A 27,892-nucleotide genomic window follows, 5' to 3' on the forward strand; every position below is an offset into this window, starting at 1 on the left:
GAGGTAGGGCAGGGGAAGGGGTGGGTTCCGACCTGGATGTGGTGAGCTTGGGGTGGGCACCCCAAGGGGCTGTGCCCCGGGCGGTTAGAAACATGGGTCTGGCCAGGAAGGAGCACGGTACAAGCCAGCGGCTGGGGGGCGGGGGTGGGGGTGGGGAGGAGGCGAGCTGTTGTCTAACCGTTATGGAGCTGAAAGCGCTGTGGAGGTGGGTGCTGGTGACGGTTGCACAACAATGCGAACGCACTTAACGCCACTGAGCCGTACCCTTTAAAGTGGCTAAAACGGCAAATTTTGTTACGTGTATTTTACCACGATCAAAAGATTTCAATGGACTAAATTCTCCAATTAAAAGGCAGAGGTATTCAGACCAGATAAAAAGACACAACGATTTGTGCCCATAAGAAACCCTCTTTAAATATGAAAACACAGACCGTTGAAAAGGAAAAGGAGAGAAACGATACCTTGCTCATGCTAAGAGCAAGACTGCGCAGCCGTGTTAACACCCGATAAGGCAGATTTCAGAGCGAGAGATTCCGCGAAGGAGAAAGAGGACGTCAAGAGGATGTGCCGGGTCTGACGAGCACACACCACGGGCGGGCCCCACGTGGGTTGCGTTTACACAACCTCAGGCCTCAGCGCTCACAGGTGGTCCTGTGCTCACCGGCCCTGGGGTCTCAGCTTTCTCCCTCATCAGGCCTCACCCACTGCAGGCAGGCAGTCCTCACCCTTCCTCAGTTTGACGGGAAATTTAAAAATTTTTTAATTAATTTTTTGTAGCTTTATTGAGGAATAATTTACCAAAGGTAAATGTTCCCAATTTTAAGTGCACGGTTTGACGAGTTTTGACAAACGTAACCAGTGGTGTAACCCCCATCCCATCGTCCCCCGAAATTCCCTCGCGCCCCTCGCTGTCAATCCCCTTCTCCAGCTCCCGTGGCCCTGGGGCTGAGGGTCTACTTCCTGCCGTCATGGTTCTGCCTTTTCTAGAATTTGTAATAAACGGTGTCATACAGCATGTGGCCTGTGTGCCGTTTCCTTCGCTCAGCCCAATGCCACTTGTCATCCGCCCTGTCTCTGCACTGACACTCTCTCCTCTTCATTGCTGAGCACATCCCCATCGTCTGCACACACTGCCATTCGTGCATCCGCCAGTGATGGACATCTGACTTCTTCCAGTTACGGGTTTTTACGAGTAGCAGCAGCACTTTGTGTGGGCATATGTTTTCGTTTTGCTTGGGTAAACACTTAGCAGTGAAATGGCTGGGTCATATGGTGAGTGCATGTTTTACTTTATAAAAAAAACTGCAAAACTGTGTTCCAAAGTAAATGTACCACTTTGCATTCCCACCAGCAATGCCTGAGAATTCCAGCTGCTCCCCATCCTCGTCAACACTTGCTACTGTCAGTCTTTTCAATTTAGCCATTCTGGGCATGTATGGTCCTTGTGGCTTTAGCTGTATTTCTCTAATGAATGATGGTACTGAGATTCCGTCTGTCTGTTCAGGCTGCATTAATAAAATACCGCAGACTGGGGCCTTAAACAACAGACGTTTATTTGTCACGGTTCTGGAGGCTGGAAGTCTGAGATCAGAGTGCTGGCAGGTTCAGTTCCTGGTGCGGGTGCATTTCCTGGCTGGCACATGGCACCTGTGTGTCCTCATGCGGTGGAGAGAGGGAGCTCTGGTCTCTCGTTCTCTACTTATGAGGACACTGATCCCATCCTGGGGAGCCCGCCCTCACGACCTCATCTACGCCTAATGACCTGTGAATCAGGAGGTGAGGGGCACAGGTGGACGCTGGCAGGGTGGGGGGAAGACCACCCCAGACCTTCTCACACTCAGACACTAACTCCAAGGCCTCCTGATGTCCCTGCCTGTAGGACGCCCCCCCGAAACCAAGCTCCACCAGCTGGTCTGGCAAAGACGGCCTGGCCCACGCTGGCCCACTGCCCCAAAGCACCTCCCCAAATCCAAGGCCGTCAAACTATGACAACCCCAGAGCTGGTGGGCTCCGTCCTCCATGGGTGCTTGGAGCTGGCAGAGCAGGGGAGGAGCCCAGAGGCAGCCCGGGGGTGCCCACCTCCGCCTCCCCGGCAGGCCCTCACCCCTGCCCACAGCGCCTCCTCCCAGCTGGTTCCCGTCAGACGTCAGCTCCTGGAACACCCATATTCATAATCCTCCTACAGGAACATTTTCTTTGAGAAATGTTGGCAGCAAGTGCCAGGTCTCACCAGAGAGATGGACGGGAGCTTCTCGGGGACAGGCTGGGAGACACTCTGACCACTAATCAACCACAAAGATTTCTTCTGCACAACTTTTGGGCGAAGCTCCCCATCGCACCCACAGGGGCGGGCCTGGCCCACAGCGCCTCTGGCAAGTCACTGAATTAACTTCCCAGAGCGGCTCGGGGGCTTGATGTGGGAAGCACATGGGGCTCCCGCCTCTGGATGGTGACCTGGAGCCTGACACCCCCAGTGCGAGGCGGGCGGACAGCAGTAGCTGCGTGTGGGGGCATCTGGACATCAGCCCTCACACCTGAAGCCCCTCCCGCTCCCAGAGCCAGACCCTCAAGCCTGAAGAAAGGTCAGCATCGCCGGGCTCTCCGCTGCCCCACCCCACCAGGGAGCCCGTAGAGGTGAGGAGGGAGGCTGCCTGAGGCGCATTTATGCATATTTCAGAGCCCCTCCCGGGATCCTGGCAGGCTCCCCAAATCCCTCCCGGAAAGACCTTTGTTAAAATAAACTGAGTGAGGCCAGAGGTTGGCTCAAAAAGGATCCACGCCTAGTGGGTTCAAAGATATTCAGACAGATGGAAACAGGAGACGGGGCGGGGGTGGGGGGCGTGGGGGGGGGGGGGAAGGCCGGCGCGCACGCTACAGACACACAGGGAAGTGGAGGAGATCCCTCTGCGGCCCTCGGGCCCTCCGGCTGGACCCGGCAGGCAGGCTCTGAGAAGCAGCTTTTGGGGGCAGCGACGGTTAATTCGGGGATCCACAGGACATCCCGTCCGTGCTTTCTCTCAGCTTGTGCTTGGAAAACAGGCTGTAGAGAACCCGCAGCGTGCTCTTGGCGTCCTTGTTCACGATGTCTGTGGGGCAGAGCAGAGAAGAGGAGGCCTGGGTAGGGGAGTGACCAACCCACTCAGTTTGCCCCGGACAGAGGGGTTTCCAGGGACAGGTTTTCAGTGCTAAACCCGGGAGAATCCTGGCAAACTGGCACAGTTGGTCACGCTCGGCCTGAGTCCCAAGTCCCATCACATGGCCTTGCCTCCCTCCTCCCCCGGTCCAGCTGTGCCCAGCATCCCTCCCGGGGTGCCCCCAACACAGGAACTCCTCAAGGTCTCTGTCTGGACACCCGTCCCCAGGGACCTCTGGCCCCCATCTCCTCTCCCCAGGACCCCCTACTCCACTGGGGTCACTGGAAGCTGTGGACACAGTGCCCCTCACAGGAAGCCTTGGCAAATGCTCATTGCCCCCATGCCAGGCAAGAGGACCACACCAACACGAGCTGCCTGACCCCCCACCCCCACACTGCCCTTCCCCCTGTTCTGCGGGTGCCCCCAGAGGCTGGCTGCCCAGGGAACAGAGCCATAGCACCCTGGTGTGCCGAGCGCTCACCTTCGGGGCTGACGGGGTAGCTGAGCAGGCCTTCATCCTTCAGCAGCTCCAGAGCCAGAGTGACATTGTGCAGCTACGATGACAAGACCCCGTCAGATGTCAGCAAAATGAGGCAGCCCCCCTAGGCCCTGGCCCCCGAGTGCCAGGCCCACCCCTCATCCAGGATGTCCATCATGCGTCAAGGAGGCCACCTCCAGTGGGAAAGGCAGTTGTCAGGGGGTCACCCAGCCGGGGGGTCAGGGAAGGCTTCCTGGTGGAGGTGACGCCTGGAGGTGAGTCTGACCAGGTGAGGATACTTAGCCAGGGAAGGATTGTGAGTTCATCCTGATCTTTTCCGATGCAGCCCCCAACCCTGTAGGCAACAGAGACCCCCTCAGAAACAGCCAAGTTCCATGGGCAAAGCAAGATGAGGAAACCGAGGCTCAGAGTGGCCAAGCAGCTCGTCGGGGCTCACATGACAGAAAGTGCCAGAACGAGGTCTGTCTCACTCTGATGCCTGTGTGCAGCAGGCTGGAGGAGCCAGCCCCGCCCTGGTCCCTGCCCTTTCCTCACCCCTCTGCCTGCTCACTGCCTCCAGCACGGCGGACAGTGCCCGGCCAGTCAGGCCCACCTGGCTCAGGTCCCAGCCTGTCCACTGGGTCACCTGGGGCAAGTCGCTTGGGGCCGCCACTTGACCACCTGCAAAGTGGGGTCCCTGTCATTTCCCTGGGGCCTTGATGCGGCATACCGGGTGGGGAGCCCTGTCTGTCCTTGGCTCAGAGCAGACCCTCTGTGAATGGGGTCCTCCCTTTTCAAGGCTAGTTTCTCCCACAGGCCTCAGGTACAACCAAAAAGACCCCGCCCTTCGCCTGGGGCAGCAGCCTGGTGCACACAAAGAGAGGTGCGGGGTGGAGCAGGCCAGGTGCACACAAAAAGAGGTGCGGGGTGGAGCGGGCTGAGTGAGGTCTAAAGCCAGCTGAGCCCCTGATACACTGGGACCTTACGCAGGTCCTTCCTTCAACCGTCTCAGTCACCCATAGGTCCACCGTCTGGGCTGGACGTCCCAGATGGGTGGCCAGCCAAGCTGGTCCCACTCCTTCCCCATCTGCCAGCCATCCCAGGCCCACAGCTCGCTTCAAACAGGCCGGGCAGCTCCCATGGCAACCCAGCCAGGGGCCTAGAGGCCGGTTGGCAGAGCTGCAGAGGAGCAAGGCCCATGCGAGGAAGCCAGCCCTGCTTAGGCTGCCTCTTGAGATCTCGGTTGGATGTCCGTGCACCAATGCCCACCAGATGACAGTCACAGGCCAGACAAGTACACATCCTCAGTCCCGTTGTCTGTACGATGGGAACAGCACATCTTCCAGCCTCTATCTCCAAGGCTGCCGTGTGGCTCCGATGTGATGATGGACACAAAATTGAAGCCACAAAGCAAGATTTGAAAGTGGGATGAAGGCACAGCAGGGGCCTGGCCTCAGCCAGGGCCTCCCTGACAATTCCCTGGGTCTAGGCTCCTGCAAGGGCGATTCCCTGGGTCTGGGCTCCTGCAAGGGCCGGGAGGCAGGACACATGCAGGGAGCTCAAGGCCCCCTGAGAAAGCACTCTCCCTGAGGGAGAGAGGGGTGTGGGTCACAGTCCTGGTCCAAGGACACTGGGCAGGGGCACCCACCCCCAAGGACCCCTGCTGAGTCCTAGGGCAGGGGCCGGAGTCCTCGCTGGCGGCTGGCACACGGTGGGCTGCTCAGGGAGCACAGGCAGCCCCTCCCTGGGATCTGGAAGACGGAGTGAGCAGGGTCCTTCTCTGCGAGGGAGAGCTCTTGTTGGAGCATCCAGTGGACAGAGCAACTGCGCTGGGGGCAGGTCCAGGAGGCGAGAGAGAGCGTGGGAGAGGCTGGATCACTGGCCCAGCAGGCTGTCCCACTATAGTCAGTCAAGAAGAAGAAACAGGGGCCGGCCCCGTGGCCAAGTGGTTAAGTTCACGAGCTCCGCTGCGGTGGCCCAGGGTTTCACTGGTTCGAATCCTGGGCGTGGACATGGCACCGCTCATCAGGCCACTTTAAGGCAGCATCCCACATGCCACAACTAGAAGGACCCACAACTAAAAATACACAACTGCGTACTGGGGGGCTTTGGGGAGAAAAAGGAAAAATAAAACCTTTAAAAATAAAAGAAGAAGAAGAAACACAAGCTGTCACGGGATGCCAAAGCCCCCAGGCAGGTGGGACACACCTGTGGGATGTCCAGCCAAAAGGAAAGGAAATCTCAGAGTGAGCAGATCAGAGCTGCATGGCCTGTTCCTGTCACTGTGTCCCCAGGTGTTCCCCCCAGACTGAAGTAGCCTGCAAACGGAGGGTTGCAATTGTTGCCATTGTTCACCTTCTCACCGTGACCACTATTCACAGGATGCACAGAAAGTCAATGTCAGAGAGGGAACGAGACACTGAGACCAGACTCTCAGCACAGTGCTCTCCTGCCTTGCAGCTGTGCCTTTGATGTCTTCACTCTCTAAGCCAGCATCTCCCAGAGCGTGATCCAGGGTGTAGGGGGAGACGGGTGTCTGTGACCAAACTATTTTGGGAAGTGTTGGCTCAAACAAAGTAATCCAGAAATCCTTCCCTGAAGGACTTCTCAGAGCCTTGAATTTGTTTTGGTGCGTCACCAACCTTCAAGACTTTGCATGTTTTCCTAAGTCGTCTGACCACAGAATCTGTCTGTCACAGAGCACCTCATGGGACCAGTGTTTTGGAAACACTTCATGCATTCGCTTATTTAAAAAATATTTATCGAGCATCTACTATGCGTTGGCCGGGCAACGGGGCAAAAAGAGACCCCCTTTGCCCTCAAGGAGTTTGTGCTGTGAGATTGGCTGCTACCGACACTATAAAAATAATCACGCGAGCTTCGATTTGTCACCCTCGTCCTCAAGGACGCCCAGTCGGAACCAGGAGCAGCTGCCCCGGGCTCCAGCACTGTCTCACCACGCCCTGCTAGAAGCATCACTTTTCTTGCGTGCCCGATTTGAGATGATGAAGGGACAGCTACCACGTTCCGTTCGGCCAGGGGAAGGTCACGGCCCCGGGAGGACGCATTCAAACCCTCCCGGGGAGAGATGATTGAGTAGGGAGGAAGCCGAGCCTTCCTGGCTCAGAGCTCCGGTCTCTGCAGAGCAGATGATCGCGTCCCTCCCTCATCCCTGACTCCTCTTCCCACAGCGAATGGCAGTCTCACGTGAACACCACTGGCAAAGAAGGTCTGAGGACGAGAAATCCAATTCGGAGGGGCCGCTCTGCCGAGATAACGACTCTGCGGGGTCCCCCCTTCAGGAGGGGCCGCTGGCCCCGCCTCTTCGGCCAGTGGCCCCTTCGGCGCTTCTCTTGGATGTTCCTGCGGCGCAGTTTCCTGCAGTTGCCCTGAGAGTTCATCCCAGGGGCCGAGCTGAAAGGCTGGTTCCTCCCCGACGTCCGTCTGGCCGACGTTCAGAAGGAGGCTCTGAGATGGGGGATCCAGCAGGCTGGCGGCGCACAGGACGTGGACATCAGGCCACTTGGCAGTGAGCAAAATCTTGAGCCCCAGCCTCACACTGTGCAGGGCATCCCCACCGGGCTGTGGGGCCTGCCCTGGCCGACAGAGTGAGGCGGCAGTGACCACGCCAGCTCCAGCCAAGGCCTGCTGTGTTCCGCTGGCCTCTTGGGTCTCTGCCGCTGCCACGAGAAAACGAGGCCCGGCTCATGCCGGTCCCAGGAGCAGGATGAGAGGGACGTGACGTGGAGCTGGACCACCCCCCCCCCCGACCCCACCAAGATGGCCTGATTCTGGCCAATCCCAGATGAGTGAGGGAGCCCAGCAGAGCTGGATCACACACTCAGCCAACCGCAGGTCTGTGAGAAGAAATGATTGTTTTAAGCCACCGCTTGCTCATGAGGTTTGTTACACAGCACTTTTGTGCCAATAGCTGACGGATGCAGTGCCCAGAGAATGTAAGAACCCCTAAGTGCTGACCACTGTTCCTGCCACCACCAGAACCACACACACGGCACCACCCCGGCCTGTTCGCTCCTCGCCCAACATCCCGGCCATGGGACTCTGAGCCCAAATCAATCCTGACCTCAGGAGCACCCTGCCTCCTGGGAGGGTGGAGAGCACGCCCACTGAAGATGGCATCCCCATGGTGCACGAGGACGAACAGCAGGCTGGGGACCAGAAGGCCCGTCCTGGTGTCGGATCTGCCACCGAGCAGCTGAGTGGTCCTCGGCAAGTCCCACAGCCTCTCAGGGCCTTGGTTTCCCCCTCTGTAAGATGGAGACATGACCCTTCCCTGAGCCCCTCACGGGGGTGTGCAGTGAGGGAGGGATGGGTCAAGGGCCCGGAGGGGTAGACGTGGGTGGTGACTGGCAGAGAATGTGAGAGGGGCCATGGCTCAGGGGCCCACCGAGGCCGAGGAGCTCAGAGGAGGCGGGAAGGCGTCAGAGCCCATGGCGGGGCTAGCAGGGTGGGAACAAAGCAGGAGGCATGCTGGAGAGATGGCCTGGGTGGAGACCTGGAGGTCTTGGACGAGCGCGTGAGGGCTGCCGGGCTCTGCGGCTGCTGCCTGGAGTCAGCAGCATGGGGACAGGGAGGAGGCTGGGGAGGCAGGTGGGGCTGGACCACCCGGGCCTGCAATGCCAGAGGAGAGCCTGGGGGCAGGGCTGGCGGCCGGAGGCAGGGGACAGATGAGGCTGCGGGTGTGCAGGGGAGGGAGGGAGGCCTGGAAGAGGGGAGACCGGCCTGGGACTGGGCCAGGGTCCAGGGTGTACAGCTTTACCCCAAGGGTCCTGAAACAGCCCGGGGCCACAAGCTGTCCCCCTTCCCGGGGACATGCAGGCATGTCAAAGGGGGCAGAAACTTTTCTTCCTCCCAGAAAAGGCCCCATAGGCTGGCACCGGGAACGGCTCCCGGCCACAATCCAGTGTCACTTCCTGGAGGGCTGATGGCCATGAAGACTGCCGGCCGGCCCTGGGCTGGGTGGGGAGACCAGGGACCACAGACCCCCCCGATGCTCCCACCTTGATGGCTCTCCACTCTCCCTCCTAGTACCTTCGTGGCCTGAGGGGTCACAGGGCACAGGTCGTCAGCCTACTTCAGAGACAAGAAGCCTGAGGTGCAGGCAGCCAGCTGGTGGTGAGCAGGGGCCGGACTCGGGGCCTCCGGCCGGGCGGGATGCTCATTCCTCTGCCACGTCTGCCCCGACGTGGAGCCAGACAACGAGGGTAAGTCGCCGCCCCTGTGGGCCTCAGTTTCCTCTTTGGGGGAGTAGTAAGGATCCCCTCCCCTCGGAGTGGACGTCCCGTGTGGCGAGGGCGTTCCCAGCAGGGGAACAGCCTATGCAGAGCCCAGAGGTGGGAGAGCGTGAGAAACCTCCACCAGGAGCTGTGGCAGGTCCGTGGGACAGGGCCAGAGCGCAGAGGAGGGACGCAGGAGCCCCGGGGATGCTGAAGGCTGCATGCGGGAGGCTGGTCCTGTCCTGTCACTTCCGCCAGCATCACCATCCTCTCCTGCCCCTTCCCCTCCCTGGGGCAGGCCACAGACCCTCCTGCCCGGGCTAATGCAGCCAAACCCCAACCAGCCTCCTGGGCTGCAGGGCCCACACGGGAACCCCGCAATCGAGGACAGACCCCCAGGCCATGCCCTGGCCCACTCCTGCAGCCCAGGGAGCCACAGACGCAGCCCCCAGACGGTCCTGCCTTCGTCCACATCCGAGCCCCGGCTGACGCTGTTTTCCCGCCTTAGGAAGAGTTTGTTCACTCTGCAAACCAAACCCTAATCAATTTCACGTGTCACCTCTTACACAGTCTTAAAGGAGCCTTTATGGCTCCTTCAGCTAACACTAACCACTCTTTCATTCAGGTCCCCCAGGGACCCACCCGCCACGAGTCAATGCGCTTCATCGTGACCCTGGGAGACCATACAGCGTTGAGAGTACAGGGGGTGAGATGGGAGGTCCTCCGAGGCAGGAGCTCTGTTGGGTTGTCCTTATGGCCCACATGGCACAGGGCCAGACACCAAGCAAGAGCTCAGAAAGTGAGGGATCAGGTGCATGGGTGCATGGGTGCATGGATGGACGGACGGACGGACAGACAGACGGATGGATGGATGGATGGATGGATGGATAGATGGATGTATGTATGGATGGATGGATGGAGGGAGGGAGGGATGGATGGCGAGATCGATGGATGGATGGGCAAGCAGGTGGATGGGTGGGCGAATTGGGTGGATGGGGAGTGGGCCAGTGAGTGGACAGGTGTGAAGGTAGCGGGGTGGATGAACGGACGGATGGGCAGACACATGACAAACAAATTTCTCCTCCATCCTCCACTTCTCCTGGAAGTAAATAAGTAAAGACTGGCCGTGCCGGTTCCACAGATGTGTGCACTCTGAGGTGGACCGTGGAGGAACATCTTTGGAAAACTCACCATTTCCGCAGGAGAGCTGGGAGTGAGGTAGAATTCCTTCAAGTGCAGGAAGAAGCCTTGCAGTTGTCCGATCAGCAGGAGCAGGATGACGCCGTCTGCGAACTGCAGAGAAGGGGGGCTGGAGTTGGACGGCCCGGCGGAGCCCGCTCTGCCTTCACAGGCTGCGTGGCCCTTCAGAAGTCACACAACCTCTCTGAGCCTCAGCCTCCTTTTTGAGAAATGGGGATGACCTCCCTGGCCTTGCCGTGTTGTTGGAAACATCGGCGGCAGCCGATACAAAGCGGTTATTGGCTGCCTGGCCCATCGTGCGTGCTCAATAAAATGAGCTATTTCTACATTTTCTGTGACATAGCCTCATGTCACTTTTTAAACCACATCCTGTTCCATGAGCTACAGAAGCACAGGAGAAAACAGAGTTAAGCGTAGAATTATTCCGTGAGAAAAGGCAGGGCATGGCACTCCGGCTCATGCTGCCACCGCCACACTAATGTGTCTGTCTGTCTGTGTGCAGACACAGAGCCTCGCCCTCCCCAGCACGTCCGATGCTAATAAAATCCTTTGAAATCTCTGCAAAGATACGAAACACGAGGTGGGCTATCGAGGAAAGCCTCCTCTCCGGGTCCTCAGGGAATGTCCTCCTAGTGGGTCTGTTCCAACAGTGTTGGTTCGCCCTGAAATCTTTTCTGCTCATATTCCTGGTAACACCACCAGAACACCGGGACCTCAGCACCGCCTCTCCCCCGACAGCCTGCAACCACCATCCTCCCACACGCCGTTATTCTCCGAACGCCAGTATTTAACACGGGAGAAGTGAGGATGAAACATGTCGAATGTAAGCCTGGGAAATCGTCCTGTTTGTACCCACACGAAACATAATAAAACTGCAGATCTCTCCTCTGTCGCACGTCCACAGTGCCAGGGGGTGTACTGAACACCGACTCCATCATCTCACTTAGTACTCACAGTTCTGTGAGGTTGGTATCCTTGAACCCGTTTTATAAGAAGAAGAGCCTGGGTTCAGAGAAGTCCAGGTCCAACATCACACAGCTAATGTGGAGGAGGCGTCCTCGGAGCCCAGAAGCAACACGTCCCCATGTGGCTTTGGAGTCTGGTGTCTCCACCCTGCCACATCACCACACCATATCACACACAAATGTCTCACATGGCCACCACGTGAAGAGGTCGTGAGCACAAACTCTGGCTTCAGCAGCCTGGGTTCAAATCCCCTCGACCACTAATCACTGTGTGACCTTAGACAAGTTAATTAACCTCTCTGTGCTTTAGTGTCCTCATCTGTGAAATGGCATAGAATCAGTTCCCACCTCAGGGCATAGGGAGGATTTGATGAGTTAATGTATGCCAAGCTCTTCTCAGGGCCTGGCACACAGTGAGGGCTTTCCTGGTTTCAGCTACCAGATACAGAAGCGTGTCAACCCCATTCCTCGCTGGCTGATGTCACAGTCTGTCTGAGCTCCGGCTAAGACGGTCATAAGCCATTCCGTCCATCTGGGACCAGGTCTGCCCTCTCCTTCCCCCTACGCTGTGCCAGAACCCAGGGGGCCTGAGACCCACACCGCCGCGTCCAGCAGGCCCCTTGTCCCCCGAAGACCCCAGGCAGGCAATTAGCCTCTCGGCTCCCCAGGCCCCCGCTGCGTCGAGGGAGCCCCATGGGACCCAGGGCCTTCGAGGAAGGCCGTGGACACTGTGGAGGGCTGACCGCCGAGGTCCCGTTCCCGCCCCGGGACGACTGGGTGCGGGCCAGCTGCGGCGGGCTGCGCTCGGGGACCCTGCAGACGTGGGGCTACGTCGGCACCTACAGCAGAGCCTGGCCCACAGCGCACAACCAATAAATACCGGGCACGCACGCAGTTGCCCCCGGGCAGCTCGCGGGCCGTGAGTCCTGGTATCTGCTAGTCCACCAGTGATTTTGAAAAAAGAGCTGAAAAGCGGGTACTTTACAGCAATGAAAAGTAATAACAGCAGCATTGATCACCCCCTTTGTAAGGTGCTCCCACTCTCCCCACCTCACGGGGTCCCCACTGTGGCCCCAGGTGGCGACGCTGCTGCCAGTGACACTCCCCTTGGAGAGCAGACCCCAAGTCTCCGTGAGGTGACACATTGCAGGCCATGGGGGTGGCCGGCTCCTGGTGCCTGCGGGGCCCTCTTCCCGCCCGCGCCCTGTGGCCCTTCCCGCAGCCGAGTCCCTACCTGGGTGTCCAGACTCTGCACGGACAGGCCCAGGCGGTCCAACTTCTGGTTGACAAAGTTCACAATGGCCTACCCAAGGAAAGACGATGCCTCAGGCCCAGGGCTCGGGTTCGTGACCCTCCCGCTTATGGAGACAGAAGCCCCCAGCCTGCAAGGTGCCAGCGCACAGTGGGTGCGCAGCGTGGGCCGTGCCTTCCCCTGTGTCCCCACCCCGGGCACAAGGCAGCAGGGGGGGCGTTGATCGCGCTCACCTCTTTCACGGCATTCACCTTCTGAGGAGCCAGCTTAAATAACTCATCAAACACGTCCTCTGCAGACAGAGCCAACGAACACCCCATTACGATGCCATGATCTCTGTGCCGAATGGGGACTTTTTCTCCACAAAAGTTTCCCAAGTAACCAGTCTGGAGGGAGCTGTGGTTTTACCTCAAGGTTCTTGAATTAAAAAACGGGCCTGGGTCTGAGTCACCAAACTCAACCACCATAAATATATCAAACCAAACATTCAGTGCTCCCCTGGCTGTGTGGCCCTGGAGGAATTGCCTCCCCTCTCTGTGCCTTGGTTTCCTCATCTGTAAAGTATGGCTGATAATACCTACTAGGTGGGGTTGTTGCAAAGATCAGACTTGGTAGCAGATAACACACTCAGCATGGTGGCCGGGCACACAGCAGGATTTCAATAAATGCTCATCCTTTCTGCAGTGGACGCCTCGGCCGCCATCCCTTCCTCTAGGAACTTGCCCTGCCTCCTCTCTGGTTCCTGCTCCACCCACAGGTCTGCGGGAGCTGCCACAGGTGGCTGCGCAGGGCCCGGCCCGGACTGACACTCAGCCCATAGGTCTCCTCCCCAGCGTTCCCCGTTCGGCAGAATGAGGGCATGGAGCCCTCCCGGAGTGTCTGAGCTTGCAGCGTGCAAAGGCCAGCGCCAGCAGCAGCTGAGTCATGCCCACGGGGTCTGAGAACAGAGGGAGCATCTTAGCAGCTAGGCTCTCGTCCAGCCTCTGACGCCGCGAGTCCTCGGGCTCGTGCCCTTTCCCACAAGCTGCCTTCCTGCTATTTGCAGCCAACGCGCCTCCCCTGGGGAGACTGGTCCGCAGACACCGAATACCCAAACTGGGTAGAAGAATTTGCCTTTGGATTCTGCCACTGCAGCTGTGTGACTCTGAGCAAGTCACGTCACGTCTCTGTGCCTCGGTTCCCTTGTTAGTGAAGGGGGAAAGGTAGCATGAGTTAGCATCATGCACAGTAAATGCCCCACAGACCCGTAAACACGGAGGGAACAGCAGTGGTCCCTTCCTGACCTCCTGGCCTGTGGTCAGGGAAACTGTGTCACTGAAGGACCTGGGAGATGAAGGGCAAATGTGCCCTCAGATGACACTAGCCAGAACAGCATGAACGTGCTGGCAACGGTTTGGAGAAGGCCTTGCCCTGTGTCCCGCCCCTCACTGTGTGACCCATCCTCATGCTGCCCCCTAATAACACTGCTCCCAGGGCACCCACCACATGCTTCTGATGTCCCTCCCCACACGTACGCAGACTCTGACCAGCCTCCCTTGCACCTCCCCTCTCCCTCCTGCCCCCATTCAGCATCCCTCAGCCCCCATTCTCAGAAGCCCTTCACAGGTCATTATTTCCACCTCTGAAGACGAGGTGCCCTGGTAGAACCTCCCGCCCAGACAGCTGTGTGTCCTAAGCAGGGAGGGCTGCAGGGAGGAAAAATAATGCAAGGGTGGATGGATGGATGGATAATGGATGGATGGATGGGTAGATGGATGGATGGATGGATGGATGGAAGGGTAGATGGATGGATGGATGGGTGGATGGATGGAAGGGTAGATGGATGGATGGATGGGTGGATGGATGGAAGGGTAGATGGATGGATGGATGGGTGGATGGATGATGGACGGATAGATGATGGATAGATGGATGGATGGATGGATGATGGATGGGTGGATGGAAGGGTAGATGGATGGATGGATGGGTGGATGGATGGAAGGGTAGATGGATGGATGGATGGGTGGATGGATGATGGACGAATAGATAATGGATAGATGGATGGATGGATGGATGATGGATGAATGGAAGGGTAGATGGATGGATGGATGGGTGGATGGATGATGGATAGATAGATAGATGGATGGATGGATGGGTTGGTGGATGGGTGGATGGATGGATAGATGATGGATGGATGAATGGATGGGTTGGTGGATGAATGGGTGGATGGATGGATGGATGGGTGGATGGATGTATGGTTGGATAGATAGATAGATGGATTGATGAACAGCTGGCGAGGCCGACTGACTGAGGAATGAATGAATGAAAGAAGGAATGGCTGGATCAGTTGATTGTTGAAGAGCTCTGTCACAAAAGCAGTAGTCTTAGAGGAAGATGGGCACGCATGTTAGCTCAGGGCCAGTCTTCCTCAGCAAAAAAGAGGAAGATTGGCGGCAGATGTTAGCTCAGGGCTAATCTTCCTCAAAAAAACAAAAACAAAAAGAAAAGCAGCAGTCACATTATTGAACAATCACTATTAAGCATTCCCTGTGTTAAACATATTCACAAATTATCTTTTAACCCTCACTATAGTCTAAGAGGCAGGTGCCCTTATTGATCCCATTTCACAGATGAGGAAACTGAGGCACAGACAGCTTAAGACGGACACTTGCCCAAGCTCACGTGGATAATGAGCGGGAGAACGAGTGTTTGAACCCAGCCACCTGGCTCCAGAGCCCCCACACTTAACAACTGCGCTGTCATCGGCAATGGGAATTACAAATCTCTCTCCCAGTGTGAGCAGTGTCATGAGAAGGAAGAGCCAGACCTGTGGACGGACAGCGAGAAGGAGGGACAAATAGACAAGAAGGCTGAGATACGAATAGCAGACCACAGGGGAAGTGCGAGAGAACCCCCAGCAATTAACCCTTCATCTTTACGCATCTGTTTTCACACGTATCCAGTAGAAAAAGGTTTCCTTCAGTAACAAAAGTACTCACTCTTTGATTGGTCCTGCTCTGTGCTGCAGGGAAAATGGTAAAGGAAAAAAAGCAAACAAATGGTTAAAAAAAGTCTTCAGACCTATGGTTTCTTGATATGACAGGACGTAACCACACAAGGCTGACGGAGAGACCAACGTCTGTCTCCAGAAGCAGCAGGACCCCGTGGGAAGCAGGCCGACCCTTCCCCGAGGCGGCCACTCCCAGAAACGTCTGGATTTGGTTGTTTTTGTGGTTGCTGTTTTAGATTAATGGGGCGTATATTATACACACAATAAAATGCACAAATGCTAAATTTATGGCTTGTGCATGTTACGGAGACCCACACCTGCGTGCTCACCCCCCTAGTGAGCACCCCCAGTGTGTGATCCCACCACCGCGACCCCACAAACTCTACTGCTGCAGGGATCTCTCTCATCGTCTGTTGCTTTTGCCTGTTCTAGAAATCCCCATGAACGAAATCATCCAGTACTTTTATGTCTGGCTTCTTTCACTCCATTTTTATTGTTTTTGAGCCATTTTTCTCTGACATTGCTGTTTAATTTTCTGTCCCAGCCCCAGCCCCCCAAAGCGAGGGTCTGGGCCCACAGCCGGCCACGCTCTCCTGGGAGAGCCGGGCCCCTTTGCCCGTGGCCCTCGAGGCAGCCTGAATCTGGACCCAGGGCTCCGCGTCAGCAGCCCGCCAGGAGGGACGGACCCCTCCACGCTGCCCGCGACACCAGCCAAGTGCCAGAGGGGAGCCCCACGGGGTTTCCTGTCCAGAAACAGGGCTGAGAGGGGAGATTTGGTGCCACGAAGGGGGAGGGATGTGGCGTCATGAGCACCATCCACAGCCTCCCACCCAAGTACCTGAAACCCCTTCTCAGGCCTGAGGCTCCCTGGAGCCAGCGCCGAGCAGCTCGGGGGCCGGGTGCCCGGGAGCCACAGCTTCACTGGGTCAGCGGGAACGAGGCTTCCTGCCGGGGAGTCCTCAGGAGGGTTAAAGGGGCCGATGTGTGCATGGGACCCGCAGGTGTGAGGGGCCAGCAAGGGTCGTCTGCCTCCCGCCCTTTGCGACGCTCAGCTCACTCACTTGGGCCACAGTGGTTACTTGTCATCGGTCGCAGTAGTTGGAGCCCACCCTCCCCAGGGGACATCCAGGAGCCACAGACTGGAAGGCCTCAGAGTCAAGCGGGAGCAGGAGGGGAAGGGCCCCCCTCACATCATCATCTCCAGCCCTCACAGCAGCCCCAGCAGGTAGGAAGGGGTCCCCATTTTTCAGAGGAGTGAAGAGGTTCAGAGAGTGGAGGTGACTTGCTTGAGATCACACAGCTCACACAAGGCAGAGCCAGGATTTAAGCTCAGGTGGGGCCGACTGCCAAGCCTGTGAGCTGAAGACAAGCTACTCCACCCGGCTGGGCTTCATGAGGGTTAAATGAGCCAGGGGAGCTAAAGCATACAGCTCAACGCCTGGCACATAGTAGGCCTTCAGTCAGTGTAGACAAGAAAGGAGCAGCCACCACTGTCCTGCAAGTAGCCCACTCTCAGGCCGACCCAGAAAGACCCAGCCGGCACCGCCTGGAGGCCTGAGCTCATCGGCAGAGCTCCGCCGGGCGCCCTGCTCACCCGGACAGACGAAGAGCCAGCAGCTGGCTGACCTGGGCACTCCAGTCCCCCACCCCGCACACAGTAGGCGCTCAATAAGTGTTGGTGCCCTCGCCCCCGGCACCGGGAGGCCCGAGGGGCCTTGCTGTCGGGCTGTAAGGGCCCCTCCCAGCGACAGCCCCTCCCCGCCATGGCCGAGGCTGCCTGGCAACACTGGGACGCCGGGCTTGAGGGAGCCAGCACAGCATCGAGGTCAAAGACCGCACTTCTGGGTCCCTCCTGGCCCCCAGTGGCTGTGAGGTGACCTCGTGACTGAGGGCAAGCGCCCCTTCTGACCCCAGCTCTGCCTGTTTTGCTGGGCTGTGCAGAGGACAAATGAGCTGTGGAGGTGGGCCTGCCGAATGGTCCATAAGGGGCCCGCCCTGCGAGGCCCAGCAGGATGGAAGGGCCCCAGCGTGCCACAACAGGGCCAAGGGGACCCGCAGAGTGTGAGGCCCCTCCCACGAGGGTCAGGCAGGTCTGCTCTCTCCGCCGACCTCAGGCCCACTGCCAACCTCCCCCAAAACCAAAGCCCAGCCCTGCCCGGTCCCCGGTCCTTCCCTCACCTGCACTCAGTGAGCTGTTCCACTGACTTCTCGGACTTCAGGCCACTCTTGGTGCGCTAAGAAAGAAAAAAGGAAGGAATTGAGCAACCTGGGAAAACTCTGGGACTCACACTGCTGCTAACAGCCTGTGGTGGCCAACGCAGCCCAGGGGGACCCGTGTACTCTGCCTCCTGCCCTCCTCAGGGCGTCCTCCTGGGCAGCCTTCATCACAGTGGTTCGACTTAATTGTCCTCCTTCCCCATGAGCCTTGAACCCCACATGGATGGCGCCATGACTGCCTTGTTCCCCAGGCGTCCCCAGAGTCTCACCCACTGCCTGGCTCACAGGGGGTCAATGAACATGTGTTGGTCTGAATAATGGACAGATGGATGGATGGACGAGTGGAAGGTTGGATGGATGAATGGATAGATAGATAGATGGATGGATAGATGGATGGATGGATAGAAGGATGGATGCATAGATGAATGGATGGATGGATAGATGGATGGATGGATGGATGAATGGATAGAAGGATGGATGGATGGATGGATGGATGGATGGGTGGATGGATGGATGAATGAGTAACGAATGAGTGAAGAAATAAAGTCACCTCTGATTTACATAAGAAGTATAAACAAAGCCATGAAACTGCTGAGTGGAGAATCTTAATCAATGGTTTTGGAAAAAGTAAGAATGAATTCACCTGAGTTTGGCCAAACTTGGCTTGTTCTGTTGGGGTGAGTCAAAGGTAAGCCCTACGTAGGAGGCCCTGCTGTTCAGAGGGTGGGGGAGGGAGGAACAGGGGCAAGGTGGGGGGACCTGTTTGTGGTGCTGAGAATCTGTCTGAGAGAGAAGCCGTGGACTCCTGGGGCATTAACTATAGTGCAGTCCTGCACGTGCTAGAGAGAGAGCGCCCTGTGGGGTGGGGAAGCCCATAAAGGCCCCCTGGAACCATCGTCACAGCCATCAGGTAGTGAGTGAGTGACAAGGGCCGTGGCTGTGTCTCGCTGATGTGAAGGCTCCCGAAAGGCCACAAAGAGATGGCTACTTAGCCCCTGCGATGTGGTTGCATCAGCCAGGACCTTCCTAACACCCCAGGGAGATGCCATCTGATGATGTCAGCAGGACTGGCTGGCCCACCAATCTCTCCGTGGCCCCACTGAGCCCCTGCCGGCTCCACTGGACTCAGCACCTCCCACCCACAGCTCCAGCCGAGCGCCCCACTGCTGTCCTCATGGGATTTGACATTTCTCCAGGCTCCCAAGAACATGGCCTGGCTTGGTCCCCACCCCACGCAGCACCCCCAAATCCAGGGCATGGTGAAGCGGACCGGAGACTCCCAGCCCATGCACAGGGACCCTGCGTCCAGCCCCTTACCTCCATGGTGATCACCTCCACCTGGACGTTGGTTGGGAGGGGCAGCGCAGGCTGGAAGCGCCTGGCCAGGGCCACGAGGAGATGCAAGGTGGCCAACAGGTCCTTGCTGAAGATGGCTGGGAGAGGAGAGGGTACCAGGTTAGAGCTGAGAGGGCCACCATCCTGGGGCCACATGGAGCTTTCGTCACCATCACAGCAACCCTCTGCAGACAAGGAGGCCTGTGTCCAGCCCTCTGAAGGCAGATTCTGGAGAGATATTCAGACATGAAAAGAGCCACACGTTGCCCCAGTCATCCCACCTCTGCGAATACAGCCCGAGGGCGCACCGCCCTGTGCACGGGGTTTAGACAGGGATGTCGGCTGGAGACGCTAAATGTCCTGTCCTACAGCAGGGCACTGGGAGAGCAGCGGTTAGATTTCAGCTGAATGGGACTTAATTCGGGGTCAACATTATAAACATGCATTATCGAATGTGAGAATTTAAGCACAGTGGCAAAGGCAGTGGCAGGGAGCCCAATAAAAAGCGGGCTTGAAAACAGTTATGTCATTGCCACCCAAGCTTCTTAACTTCTTTTGGCCTCTGTTTCCTCATCTGGTAAATGGGGAGGATGCAGAGATGGAACAGCAGGAAATTCACACCAAACTGTTTGCGGGCGGTGGGGGGCGGGGCGGGGGGCGGTCTGCGGGGGTTCATGCTCTCCATTCTCTGGCTGGCACTGCAGATAAAACTCCATGATGAAAGGGGACAGTTGGGCCCAGGTGGTGCTTGGAGCTCAAAAAATAGCAGCTGCCTCGGTGACAAAACTGAGTCTATCCCCACGGGCCGGGCTTTGCAGCAGCGACACCTGTGAATACAGAAGTGAGTCCTGCCTGCCTGAGGCTGCTGCCCCTTCTAGCCCCCCGGGTTGTACTTGCCCCTGAGGGGGAACGAGCGCACCTGCTGGGTACCCCGGAGCCCCTGGCCCTCCCCGACCCCAGCCCCGGGCAGGGGCCCCACGTACCCTCCATGCTCCACCTGGCCTGCTGCTCCTCCACCTGCAGGCTCCGGTTGGCGGCCTCCAGCACCAGCGCAAGCTTGCGCCTCTGGCTCGCCTCTGTCAGGGCGATCTCCTCGACTTCCAGCTTGAGCCCGGCCAGTTTTTCTGAGAACAGAGGGCAGGAGGGGTCAGAAGAGAGTGGAGAGAAGCCAGTGAGCCAGTGGAGAGGATGGGAGAGCGGGGAGAGAGCAGGGTCAGAGGGACCCACAGCCCCTGGGCTTCCTCCAGGAGGCTGGCCAGCCTTCAGGGGGTAAGGGCACTGTCCCCTCCTCACCTGGGCATGCAGGTGGTGTGACCTGAGCAAGGCCCCCGCCCTCCGAGCTGCCCCCACTGGCCCTCTTCACTTCAGCGCCCCCTATGTCCCAGCCCCTAACCCTCTGCACAGCTCTGTGCACTTCCTTTCTGCAGGGCAGTGTGGCTTAGTGGTTAAAGCTTAGCCTCCTCACTCCTCTGCTTTCTTCCTTGAGACCTTGGACAAGTCACTAGGCCTCTCAGAGCCTCAGTTTCCTCATCTATAAAATTGGGATGGAGTTGCCCAGAGGATTAACCGTGCCATGACGTGGCAGGTGCTCAGGAAGCATTAGCCGTGGCTGGTAGGATTGTTCTGTGGCCCGTCCACAGAGGGCTCCAAACACAGTCTGGCCCCAGGCCCCAGGCTGGCTGAGGCCAGAGTCAGGTCCACCGCCCCTCCAGGACCTCACAGCCTCGTGCAGAAAATAGCCATGGAGGCACGTGACCGTGCACCAGCGAAGGGAGAGGTGACAAGGACCTTCTGGACAGAGACAGGAGCCCCCAGCAGGAGCCAGCCCACCTCTACCACAGGGCTGTCTCCCGAGGGGCCTGTTCCTCTCCAGCAGCCCAGGGCAGCCCCCGGCCGGGACACGGGTTTCTTTGTTATCTCCAGCAGCTTACAAACAGCAGGCGCTCCATAAATGCTGGAGAGGCAGTGTGCAGGCAGCAGAATCCACGGTTTGGCAGAGAAAAAGCAAGACCTGCAGCCCCCCGAGTTCTGCAGGGTGGGAGGCTGAGGCTGGTGAGGAGGCTGCCTGTGGGGCCTGCCAGCCAGTTGTGGGGGGTGCAGCCGCTTACGGAAAAGGTGGTGCAGGATGAGCCCGTCGAACATGTCCTCCTCCAAGCTGCGGACCACAATGTGCTCAGGGAGGAGCTCCGTGTTGATCCACTCCATCAGCACCTGCAGGTGCCAAGGGGACAGCTGACCCGGGGCCACTGCTCACCTGGCCCCCCACCTGGCTCAGCTCTACCCTCAGCCTGCAATGCCCTCCTGCCACCTGCCAATTCCTACCTATCCTTCGAGGCCAGGTCAAACACCACCTCCTCTGGGAAGCCCTCCCTGATCTCATAGGCTGAGTTAGGGACCTGCTCTGGGCTCCCAAAGACCCTCCACTTCTCCCTGTGTAAGGATTTGGTAACACGGCTGCTGGTGTCTGCCCGTCCCACAGACTTCACGGTGGTGGTGCACAGCGCCGCTCCCTCTGCATGCTCCCGAGGGTGGGCCCTCCGTGCTCCACGGGCCAGACACACTGGGGACATAGTGTCCCACCCCTTTAAGGGAGCGGCGGGAGCTAACCGGGAGCTGGCAGATATACACCCGGCTGCCCACCCACCCACCCGGGAGGATCCGAGAGGCGCTCCCGGGTGCCCAGCAGGCCCGAGCTCCCACCCCTGTCACCTGCTCCATCACTCGCCCCAGTGGCTCCTTCCCTCTGCATCCCACCTCCCACTCTCCTTCCTCATCTCTTGCGATCACCTTCCAGCTCAACCACTTGCACCCACATCCTTATCTCAGGAGCAGCATCTAGAGGAACCCAAACTGAGACCATGGATCAGCACCCCGCCGGGTTTTCCAGGAGGGACCACTCTACTCTGTGTCCCGGTGCCCAATGGTGGGAAAAGTAGACAGAGAGAGCAAGGGAACCAGAGAGAGGAAGGGAGGGCTGGAACATGGGTCTAGGCCAGGTGGTGCAGGCCAGGAGGCCTCCCTGGAGGAGGCCACAGAAAGGCCACATGGAGGCTAGAGAAGTAGGGCAGAGGAAAGTGGAGGCCCCGAGCCTGTGCCAGCAAGTCCTGTGGCCATGGAGAGCCCCACCGGGAGACCCGCGCCTGTTCCTGCCCATTTCTCCAGCTGTCCATTGCCTTGGGCAGTCGCGCCAGTGAAGGAGCACCAGCTCTGGGGCGGACGGCCTGGGTCAAACCCAGCTCTGTGGCGGTCAGCCCTGTGCCTCCTCCAGGTCGCGTCACCTCTCCGAGCCTTGCTATCTGCTCTCTGCAATGCAGGTGACGACAGATCCCTCTCAGCCGCCGTGGGGCACACAGTCGGCGCTCAATAAACGCTCCTTCAGGTGGCCATTCAGCAGGTCTCCCGAGCCCAGGGCCTGAGGTCAGGGAGGGGCGGGGCACCTGTCAGCCCCACCCCCAGAAGACGAAACGCTGCCCCCAGAGGCCGCCTACCTTTTGCAGCTCCTCGAACTTGGGGTCCTTCCTCGATGTGGGCGGCACGTATTTCCTCTTTTGTCCTGGAAGCAGAGGGAGCATGACTGGCATGTGGAACCTGTGGGGCTCAGGAGCTCTGTCCCCACAGGTCCCCGTGGGGCTGGCATCATGACCGCAAGTGGAATTTGTGGTCCCGCTGCTTCACACACACACCACACGCGTGTCCTCTCACACACACACCTGCACACACACAGATACACACACACACGCACTCGCACAGACAGACAGTCATAGACACACACCATGCATGCACGCACACCCTGAGCACCAAACGTCCACAGTGACTTGGGTTTCCCAGACGTGCCCCGTCTTCCACCCCTCTTTGCTTTGCCCATACTGTTCCTGCCACACCCCCAACACCCTTCCTCCTCCTTTCCGTCATAAGCACCAGCTCATCCTCAGACATTGCAATATTTATATTTTGGGAACATAAACTCAAAAACTATTTCTTGTCTATCTGAAATTCACATTTAACTGTTTTTTTAAGGGATTTGTTTTTAAAGGTATCCTTTTTTTTTGGTGAGGAAGATTGGCCCTGAGCTGACATCTGTTACCAATCTTCCTCTTTTGTTTTCTCCCCAAAGCCCCAGCACATAGTTGTATATCCTAGTTGTAGGTCATTCTAGTTCTTCTATGTGGGACGCTGCCACAACATGGCTTGATGAGCGGTGTGTAAGTCTGCGCCCAGGATCCAAACTGGTGAACTCGGGGCTGCTGAAGTGGAGCACACAAACTTAACCACTTGGCCATGGAGCCGGCCCCTAACTGTGTTTTATCTGGCAATTCTACCCACTTACATAAGAGGAAGCCACAGCTCAGGGGAGCCCAGGTTCCCGGGCTGCAAGGGGCCCAGGTGGATCCCCACCGCCCACCTGACACTGTCCGGCTCCTGGCGTGGACACACAGAGGCCGCCCTGGCTCGCTCTCGGAGCCCCAGAACCTGGATCAGCAGCTTCCCCACATTTAGACTCATGGAACCCACCAAATGTCAGGGCTGAGGGGACCCACGAGATCATCTTGTTCTGATGGATGTGGGGGAAACTGAGTCGCCGAGTGGGTATTTTGTTGCCCAAGTTCACAAAATGCATGGCCTCTGTCTTCACATGACCCGGCTGAGACTTTTCCTAGACATTCTGAAAATCTTTGCGTACTGCCAGCCCCGTGTCCTCTGACAGGAGAGGGGTGGCTAACGCGGGGCGCTGGACGGCCTTGGAGAGCGGCGTGAGGGAGGGAGGCAGTGAACGAGTGAGTGACTAAATGAATGAATGAATGAACGGCTGTGGTGACACAACGCCCCCGCCCCCCTGGAGCAGATTTCTTGCCACTCTGAATCACCCCGTGTTCCAGCTCTGCCTGCCAGAACTTCAAGTATCTCTAAATAAACCATAAAACAAAAAATAAATATTTTTTCAAAGAACTGAGGCCGACCGCGGGGACGGCAGCTTTCTTCATAATGCCTTCAGGTCTTAAGCCATCCATCGACAGGGAGCAGCGGAGCAGACCTGGCAGGAAGGCCGCTGGGCTGGGCGCCCCGCCTCCCCGTCTGCTCTGTCAATTAGAGTATTTCACACTTTTCCCCGTCTTCACACTTCGGTTTTAAAGGCTACCTGAATTCCAGTGAGTTCACTCAGAGCCCTGCCCAGGGGGCCCTGGGCTGCTTCCTGCTTTGCTGTCTGTTTCTTTTCTGTAACACGGTGGTGACAGCTCTGGGCACCTGTCACCATCCTCCTTTCAAAGCATCTCTGCGGAGGGAGATTTCAGGGGCTGTGGCCACAAGCTCCCCAAGCTCAGAACAGAGCCTCGCTCACAGGGGTGCCCACTCTCACTGAACCTCCCCAACCCTATGCCTGCCCTCTTTTCTAAAAGACCCGCAGGTGTGAAGGGAGCCGGTCAATAGACTCTCCATTCTGCAAGATGGCAGGTACATCTCTGCAGACCTCCGCAGGACTGCCTGGATTCTGGAGCCACCCTCCTTGGGTTCAGAATCCCTGCTCCACCATTTATTAACAGTCACCTGTTACTCTGTTCCATTACTCTGTGCCTCGGTTTCCTCATGTGCACAAAGGAGGTAATAACACCCACCCTCAGAGCAATCAATGAGATGCCGCATATAAGAAGTGCTTAGCACATACCAGCACATAGTAGGCCCACATAGCAATTAGTACCCTCCGCATCCCCAACGTCACCATCAACCTGGAGGGGCATGGGGATAACTGTGGAAGGTTCCAGAAGCAGGCAAGGGGGTAAGGAGAGTCAGGTTTAAAGCAGAAGGCCTAGGCAGAGGCTGAACAGAACTGGATGCTCAGCTGATGCCGTGGAAAGCATCGCACGTGCCCGGGCACGGCCTGTTTGGTCCTCGCGATGCAGACCCACCCCCTCCACCACGCCCCAGCCCGCAGCCGCGTACCTTGTGGGAGCTCCTCCTCCACCGGTGGGCCCGCCTGGGGTAGCTGCAGCAGGTTGTACAAGGACTCGGCCTCCATCTCTCCCTGGCTGGCCCTGGGGGAGGAGGGGACAGAGGCAGTCATAGTCTGAGTAGCCCCATGCTCACTCGGTGTCATTTCTTCCTGACCAGGAGGCACGGGAGCAGGTGGGAGCGGGCTGTGGGTGGAGAAGTCACCGCGCTGCCTGGGGAAGGGGACAAGGACCCCGATGGGAAGGATGCAGGGTGCCAGTCCTTGCCTCCACTGGGGTGGAGAAAGGCGTGCGGCTGAGGACACAGCCTGAGCAAAGGCTTGGCAGAGCAAAGGTGCCCCCTTGGTTGGGGCAGAGCAGCCAGCTCACCGCTCTCCCACAGCAGACAGGAAGCCCCCCGGCCCCTGCCGTCAGGACACAGGAGGGGGCATCCCACTCCTCAGAGCTTGGCAGACCCAGGAAACCCTCAGGCTGAGCATAGGGGCAAATCCAGGGTGGGCCTGGGTGGGTTCCTATGGGGCTGGTACAGGGGAACACACGGATGGATGAGACCGACAGACAGTGAGCTCCTGGTGGGCACCGGGCCCGTCTCCTCTGAACCCCTGAGCCTGAGGCAGACGACCACAGAGCAGCTCCACCAGCCTTGGAGTGAGCCGACTGGAGCTGGTGTGGCGACATCGCCCATCTGTGCAGGCTTGGCTCTCAGAGGGTGGCCTGGCTCTGCCTGGCCCCCGATTCTGAACACAGCTCTCTGCAGTGGGGCTCATCATCCTCAGCCTCTCGGGGCGGTTTAGGGGTCTTGGGGCTCATGCCTGTGAAGCACCAGGCACATGCTCGCTGGGAAGGCCCAGCATCCTCACTAAGGGCAGGGTGCCAGGCTGGCCCCGGGCCTGGGACGGGCAGACTCAGACCCAGCCCGGCCTCCTTCCTGTTCCCCGGGGCTCACTTCCTCCCCTGCTTTGCTTTGCCCTCCCTCTCTCCCCCTTCAGCCCCTGGGTCTTCCCCAGCGTTTCTAGCCCCAAACAGACATTTGGGGCAGGGGTGTCATGCGGCAGAGGACGGTGGTCAGCTCCAGCCCCCGGGGAGGCTGGGCTAAAGTGGCAGGGCACCCAGCCGTGGTCGGATGGAGGAACTCCCAGTGCTGGGGCCGCCTCATCACACCAGCAGCCAGCCTGGGGACACTGGGGGGCAATTCTGCCCTGAATTGGGGAGGGGGTGACTCTGAGCCAACCTCGTGCCCTAAATCCCCAATCCTCCTCTCGGACCCCAGGATCCGGTTTGAGGGATGTGATCAGAGAGGAGGAAAAAGCCCGCCTGGGGGTTGGGAGGCCTGGGTTCCGGGCAGGCTCTTCCTCATTCTGGCTGTGTGACTTTGGACAAACCCCCTCCCCTCTCCGGCCCTGATGCTTCTTTCCAAGAAGGGGCTGGACTCGATGCTCGCCACAGGGAGCAGAGCAGATAGAGCTGGGAGCGCCTCCAGCCATCAGCAGCCCCCGCAGTCCCTTCCCGCCCTGGGTGCCAGTTTCTTCATCCGAACCCAGGGGAGGCCTTTCTGCCCCACCCATCGGATGAAGCTCTGGGAAGGGATGCAGTGGGACGGGAAACCTGTTGGAAACCTGTTCACCTGGCCCCTTCTACCTGTCCGGGCCTTGGGGAGGGAGGCACGGGGCTCAGGGCGCTGCTTTGCCCAGCTCCCTCGGCTGAGACTGTGCTCTCTGGGCCCCCAGGAGCCCTCCCTGTGTGCGCTCGGCCTCCCAGAACCACAGACAGGCAGGAAGCCCTGGCGGCCGAGGGCTCCCACCGGCACAGACGCCAGGACGACTCACCTGGCGCTTCCTGCACGTGAGGAAGTGAAGGCCACGTTGCTCGAATGGTGGTCCCCGGGCTCTGAAAGAAAGTAGGTGCTGGGGTCCCCGGGTCAGCGGGGTCTGCAGAGGCTGGTCCAGAGGCGGGGGCCGAGCTGCTCACTTCCTCCAGGCCTGTGGCTTCTGCGGGGCCTGCTGGGGGCGTCTGCAGGCAGCTTCCTCCTCGCTGAGCTGCAGGGCGCAAGGCTTCGCTTCGGAAGAATGCCACCACAGAACCTACCGGAAAAGATCTGCCCCCAGGGCCCCAGCAAGCCCGCCACACCTCCTGGCCTCCTCCATGGTTCGCAGGCAGTTCCAATTTAACATGTCTGCTTTCTCTCCCTCTCCCCTCCCCACACACAGACCAAGCCAGTTCCTCTCCAGTCTTCCCATCTTCAAATGGCAGCTCCAGCCCCCGGCCACTGAGGCCAGAGACTGTGCGTCCACTGTCCCCGAGGCCGCCCCATCCCACCATCAGCAAACTCTCAGCTCTGCCCCCAGGTCGTCCCTCCACCTCCACGCCCCCACCTCAGCCAGGCCCCCCTTCCTCTTGCCTGGACCCACAGGGGCCTCTCAGCTGGAACCCGCTGCCAGCTCCTCACACCCACTTCCTGCCCCTGAGTTGTCCTCCATAAGCAACCAGAGGACACACTTCACATCCCAGCTCACTCAAAACAGGCCAGTGGTGTCCAAGAGCTCTTAAAATAACATCCAGGCTGCACGCCCAGCCCATGAGTCCTCTATCTACCCTCGTCTCCCGGCCTCTCCACCCTCACATCCTCCCACGCACACTGACTGCCTTTCTGTTCCCTGCTTTCCCGACTCACCGTTCCTTCTGCCTGGAACTCCTGTCCCAGCTGTTAAAAGGGCTGAATCCTCATCCTTATCATCAGCTTAAATGCCTCCTCCTTCAGGGAGCCTTCCCTAACTGCCTTATTTAAAGCAAATCCTCTCTCTGATTCTTTACCATGCTGACACCTCCGTGCAGGACTGGCGTCCGTGACGAGGCGGTGGGGAGAAGCAGCCAGGCCCGGATGTCCGTTTGGCTGGGGCACGGGTGACGGGCATGGCCCAGCACTGGATCCCACCATCCTGGTGGCACCTTCCAAACCCTGGATCACAGCCAAGCAGGTGCATCGCGCCCTGAGTCCCAGGGGCAAAGAGGTGGCACAGTCAAATACAGAAACGGAAGAGTGTTTAATAAAGGGGCTCTGGGGCAGGGCTAAGGGGACCCCGAAGAGACAGTGCTGCACCCCAAGACTAGCAACAGGCTGGGGCTGTGGCAACCCCAAAGCCTAC

General features: G+C 58.5%; 1 protein-coding gene across 8 annotated transcripts; it reads right to left on the reverse strand.

Moving 5' to 3' along the window:
• Positions 1 to 1,534: 1,534 nt before the first annotated feature.
• Positions 1,535 to 27,334, reverse strand: PARVG (parvin gamma). Of its 8 annotated transcripts, XR_011502545.1 has the most exons (15): positions 27,158 to 27,298; positions 26,576 to 26,785; positions 24,742 to 24,833; positions 22,293 to 22,357; positions 20,913 to 21,015; positions 19,788 to 19,928; positions 18,787 to 18,902; positions 17,431 to 17,486; positions 15,242 to 15,264; positions 12,500 to 12,558; positions 12,249 to 12,317; positions 10,041 to 10,142; positions 3,768 to 3,967; positions 3,616 to 3,688; positions 2,761 to 3,086 (listed from the first exon to the last, which is right to left on the reverse strand). XR_011502545.1 is itself a non-coding variant. In XM_014864424.3 (14 exons), the coding sequence occupies exons 3-14, from the start codon at positions 24,815 to 24,817 to the stop codon at positions 2,977 to 2,979; spliced, it is 993 nt and encodes a 330-aa protein (XP_014719910.1). In that variant the 5' UTR covers positions 24,818 to 24,833; positions 26,576 to 26,785; positions 27,158 to 27,334; the 3' UTR covers positions 1,535 to 2,976. The 8 variants fall into 8 exon arrangements, 5 of the variants coding, with proteins under 5 accessions (XP_014719910.1, XP_070362856.1, XP_044634066.1 ...); XM_014864424.3 differs by lacking the exon at positions 3,768 to 3,967 and having other exon boundaries at positions 1,535 to 3,086; positions 27,158 to 27,334; XM_070506755.1 differs by lacking the exon at positions 3,768 to 3,967 and having other exon boundaries at positions 1,535 to 3,086; positions 27,148 to 27,284.
• Positions 27,335 to 27,892: the final 558 nt, after the last annotated feature.

This window comes from Equus asinus, chromosome 4, assembly GCF_041296235.1.
Source record: "Equus asinus isolate D_3611 breed Donkey chromosome 4, EquAss-T2T_v2, whole genome shotgun sequence".
NCBI classification, from domain to species: domain Eukaryota; kingdom Metazoa; phylum Chordata; class Mammalia; order Perissodactyla; family Equidae; genus Equus; species Equus asinus.